This window comes from Camelina sativa, chromosome 14 (genome assembly GCF_000633955.1).
Source record: "Camelina sativa cultivar DH55 chromosome 14, Cs, whole genome shotgun sequence".
Lineage (NCBI taxonomy): Eukaryota > Viridiplantae > Streptophyta > Magnoliopsida > Brassicales > Brassicaceae > Camelina > Camelina sativa.
Genome location: NC_025698.1, coordinates 1,440,891 through 1,444,452, shown reverse-complemented (window position 1 = coordinate 1,444,452; position 3,562 = coordinate 1,440,891). Strand labels below are relative to the sequence as shown.

Below are 3,562 nucleotides of genomic sequence, written 5' to 3'. Positions count from 1 at the left end.
AAGTCATACAAAATTGTTCACCCCGAGTTTTCAGTCCTTGGGTTCATGAAGGACTTGTGTAGCTGTTACGTAGACATGGTAAACAATTCAACCAACCAGTCACTTGAAACAGAAACCGTGAGTAAGGTGGGTGATGAAAGCGCTGCAGCTTGTTCGATGGGGTTGGTAGTTGTTCCTGAATGTGAGATCTCTTCAGATGGCTGGAGAGCAATTAACAATGTAAAGGACATTACCGTTGGTGAAGAAAACGTTGAGATTCCATGGGTGAATGAGATCAACGATGAGACTCCTTCACATTTCCGTTACATGCCTCAGAACTTTGTGTTTCAAGATGCTCCAGTGAAATTCTCACTCTCAAGTTTCTCTCATGAGCAAAGCTGTTCCTCTTCTTGTATCGAAGATTGCTTGGCTTCAGCAATGCCTTTCAACTGTGCAATTGCTGTTGATAACGGGTTTGCGTACACAGCAGACGGCGTAATTAAAGAGGATTTCTTGGAAGCTCGGATCTCTGAGGCGCGTGATCAAAGGAAGCAGGTGGTTATGTTCTGTAAAGAGTGTCCATTGGAGAGAGCTAAAAAAACAGAGATTTTGGAACCTTGTAAAGGGCATTTGAAGAGGAAAGCAATTAAAGAGTGTTGGATCAAATGTGGCTGCACTAAAAGATGTGGTAACCGAGTGGTACAAAGAGGAATACACAACAAATTACAGGTAAAAACAGTTACCTTAACCAACTCTTTTTCGTGTTTTACGTTCATCTTGATATAGAAACCAACTAGTTTCCACTTTTGATCAATCACTTTTTTTTCATGTCAGGTGTTTTTCACACCAAATGGGAAAGGTTGGGGCCTTAGGACATTGGAGAAATTGCCTAAAGGGGCATTTATTTGTGAGTACATTGGAGAGATATTGACAATCCCAGAGCTATACCAGCGTAGCTTCGAGGATAAACTCAGTTTTCCTGTGATATTGGATGCACATTGGTGTTCTGAAGAATGGTTAGAGGATGACAAAGCTCTGTGTCTTGATGGGACGTGTTATGGAAATATCGCAAGGTTCCTTAACCACAGGTAACGGCTCGCGGTAATACACAGAACACAGTTGGCCTTTTCTTTATATTAAACTGATGTTTCTTTCTGTTCTTTCATGTGTGCAGATGTCTTGATGCAAACTTGATCGAGATCCCAGTTTACGTTGAGACTCCAGATCAGCATTATTATCATGTATGATTCAGTGCTGGTCTCATTTATAAACCTTTTCTCATATGTTTCTTCTGTTTTGTGGAAATTCTATAACTGTAGTCTTCTCCAGCTTGCATTTTTCACAACAAGAGACATCGAGGCAATGGAGGAACTCACATGGGTGTGTACTGTGTAGAATTTCACGATCCATGATTATCTTATGCTGAGAAGTTTCTATACCCATGAAAAAGATTGTATATTTTCAGGATTTACTGTGATCTGATGTGAATTATGGACTTCACATTTTCAGGATTATGGCATTGACTTTGACGATGATGACTCTCTGATGAAACCCTTTGAATGTCTGTGTGGTAGCAGATTCTGCAGGAACATGAAGCGATCAAAGAGTAAAGTGATCATCAGAACTCAGAAGATTCTACTAGAGTTTGTTGGTTCTTTTACATGGGACTGAGTAATATCAATTATGTATCTCACAGAATGTTGTTGACTTTTGTTTTGTTTCAGAGACCAAGCAGATAATGAACAGAGCCTGAGAGGATAATGAAGAAGAAAAATGACATAAGACCTAATGTATTTTGGTGAATGGGACTCTCTCTTAGTGAACAAACCGGTCCCGGTCAGTTGATTTTGTAGGTTGAACAAAAGCTAAGGTACTTATTGTGAGATCAAACTCTGCATAACTTGAGGTCTTGTGACTTCCATTTAATTAGAAGTTTGGCTAATCTTTAACTCTAAATCTCTCTTAAACAATCCATATAACGTACTGTTTTGGAAATAGTTACGGACCAATGCATAGACAAGTTTGTACATTGTAGTTTTTTTACTATTAGTCAACAAATTATGAAAATTGAAGTACAGTGATTGTATCGTGTTTCCCGCACATGGTTTTGTTCATCTGAAACAAGTGATGACAGCTCAGATTGCCGCCGTTGAACAACTTTCTCACTATATTTAATTTGTTTTATAGATGAAATTAATCAGATGTCATAAACGATCTAATTAGTTAGGAAACTATAAACAATTCATGTCATCTTTTTTCAAAGTGTTAGATCGGTGTTTCTCTTTTTGACCAGTCTACGTACTTCTTCTGTAATAACTGTATGTTCAAGAAAGAAAAGCTTTTACAAAAATGGTATCCTAAAATGTATCACGCGTATTTATCCTAAAATGTATCACGCGTATTTCAATCTATTCATTCTGTAGCTGAATTGGCAGTTGAAAATAATAAGCATTTAATTATAGTCCAACGGTGCGTGTTTCTAATGTCAACCACCGACTCGTAACGATTTATAGTGGAACTACATTATTAGATCGATGTTGGAGAAGAAAATAAATAGTTCACATGTCGTAATGTGTATATTTCACTGTATCATTCAAGTAAGACTACCATATTGATCTACACACACAAAAAAAAGGGGGTTTTAGAGTTGGAGATTATATGTAAGTTAAAGTAGCAAGTGGAAACAAGTTTGAGTAGTTCAGGAGGAACATGGTTTGCAACTTCTGTATGCATGTATGTATCTTTATGTATTAAATAACTATGACTTAAGATTTGTCTCCATCTATCGTTGCTAGCAAACCAATATTTCAATTTATTCACCGATTTTATTTATTAAAATACAATTCCATGTGCTTCCATTCCAACTCTCCCAATAAATTTTGTCACCATAACCTGACCACTTCCTCGAGATCTATATGTCTCTTGTCCTTTCGATTTCATTTGGCCAAACTATTCTTTTTCTTTTAAAGAAAAATAAACAACTTTTGTGTGTCATTTAGCTTATGTAAAATGGTGAGACTCGATCGTGTGTTACTATTTGCGTTGGAAAGAATGAATCTTATTTTTGTGATTCGATGTAAAAAGATAATAAATAATTTATATATTTTGGTGTCGAGAAAAGAGTATAAAACAATGCCTAATTTGAACAAATTATTCTTGATTGCATCGTTTGATTTCAACTGTTAGAAAAGTACGTAGTACTGTATACAGTTGTTTGATTTTGATTGCATCAATTATTAATATCTACAACTATTCCACACTATCATCCATCTCGCTTAAATTTCAATTTTTTTTTCCTCAAATAATAATTTCCGAGAACATATACTTGCACTATGTATGTCAAATAGATTGTGTTTATACATCTACATACATTTTGTAATGTTTTTTTGACAATTATATCGCCACTAATGGAGGAGATCAATTGCTCATACAATCATACTTCTTAGCGATTATCTATCATTATCCCCATCTTTCTCTCTCTTTTTCTCCCCGCATATTAAGCTAAACTTTCATAATTTTGTCCCCAATAAAAACTAGTAAAGTTAAGACGACAAAAAAAAAAAAAAAAAAAAAAAAAAAAAAA

The 3,562-nt window shown here is 35.5% G+C and overlaps 1 protein-coding gene across 2 annotated transcripts; it reads left to right on the top strand.

Moving 5' to 3' along the window:
• On the top strand, window positions 15-1,994 carry LOC104738918 (probable inactive histone-lysine N-methyltransferase SUVR1). Of its 2 annotated transcripts, none has more exons than XM_010459132.1 (6): window positions 15-708; window positions 814-1,067; window positions 1,154-1,220; window positions 1,309-1,359; window positions 1,489-1,585; window positions 1,704-1,994. In XM_010459132.1, exons 1-6 carry the CDS (start codon window positions 46-48, stop codon window positions 1,730-1,732), a joined length of 1,161 nt encoding a protein of 386 aa, XP_010457434.1. In that variant the 5' UTR covers window positions 15-45; the 3' UTR covers window positions 1,733-1,994. The 2 variants fall into 2 exon arrangements, with proteins under 2 accessions (XP_010457434.1, XP_010457435.1); XM_010459133.1 differs by having other exon boundaries at window positions 1,489-1,590.

Bases quoted from the DNA above. Each gene is read 5' to 3' on its own strand.
- LOC104738918 (XM_010459132.1), top strand. From the start codon at position 46: ATGAAGGACTTGTGTAGCTGTTACGTAGACATGGTAAACAATTCAACC. The intron at 709-813 runs GTAAAAACAGTT...TTTTCATGTCAG, and splicing joins GAATACACAACAAATTACAG to GTGTTTTTCACACCAAATGG. The intron at 1,068-1,153 runs GTAACGGCTCGC...TCATGTGTGCAG, and splicing joins GCAAGGTTCCTTAACCACAG to ATGTCTTGATGCAAACTTGA.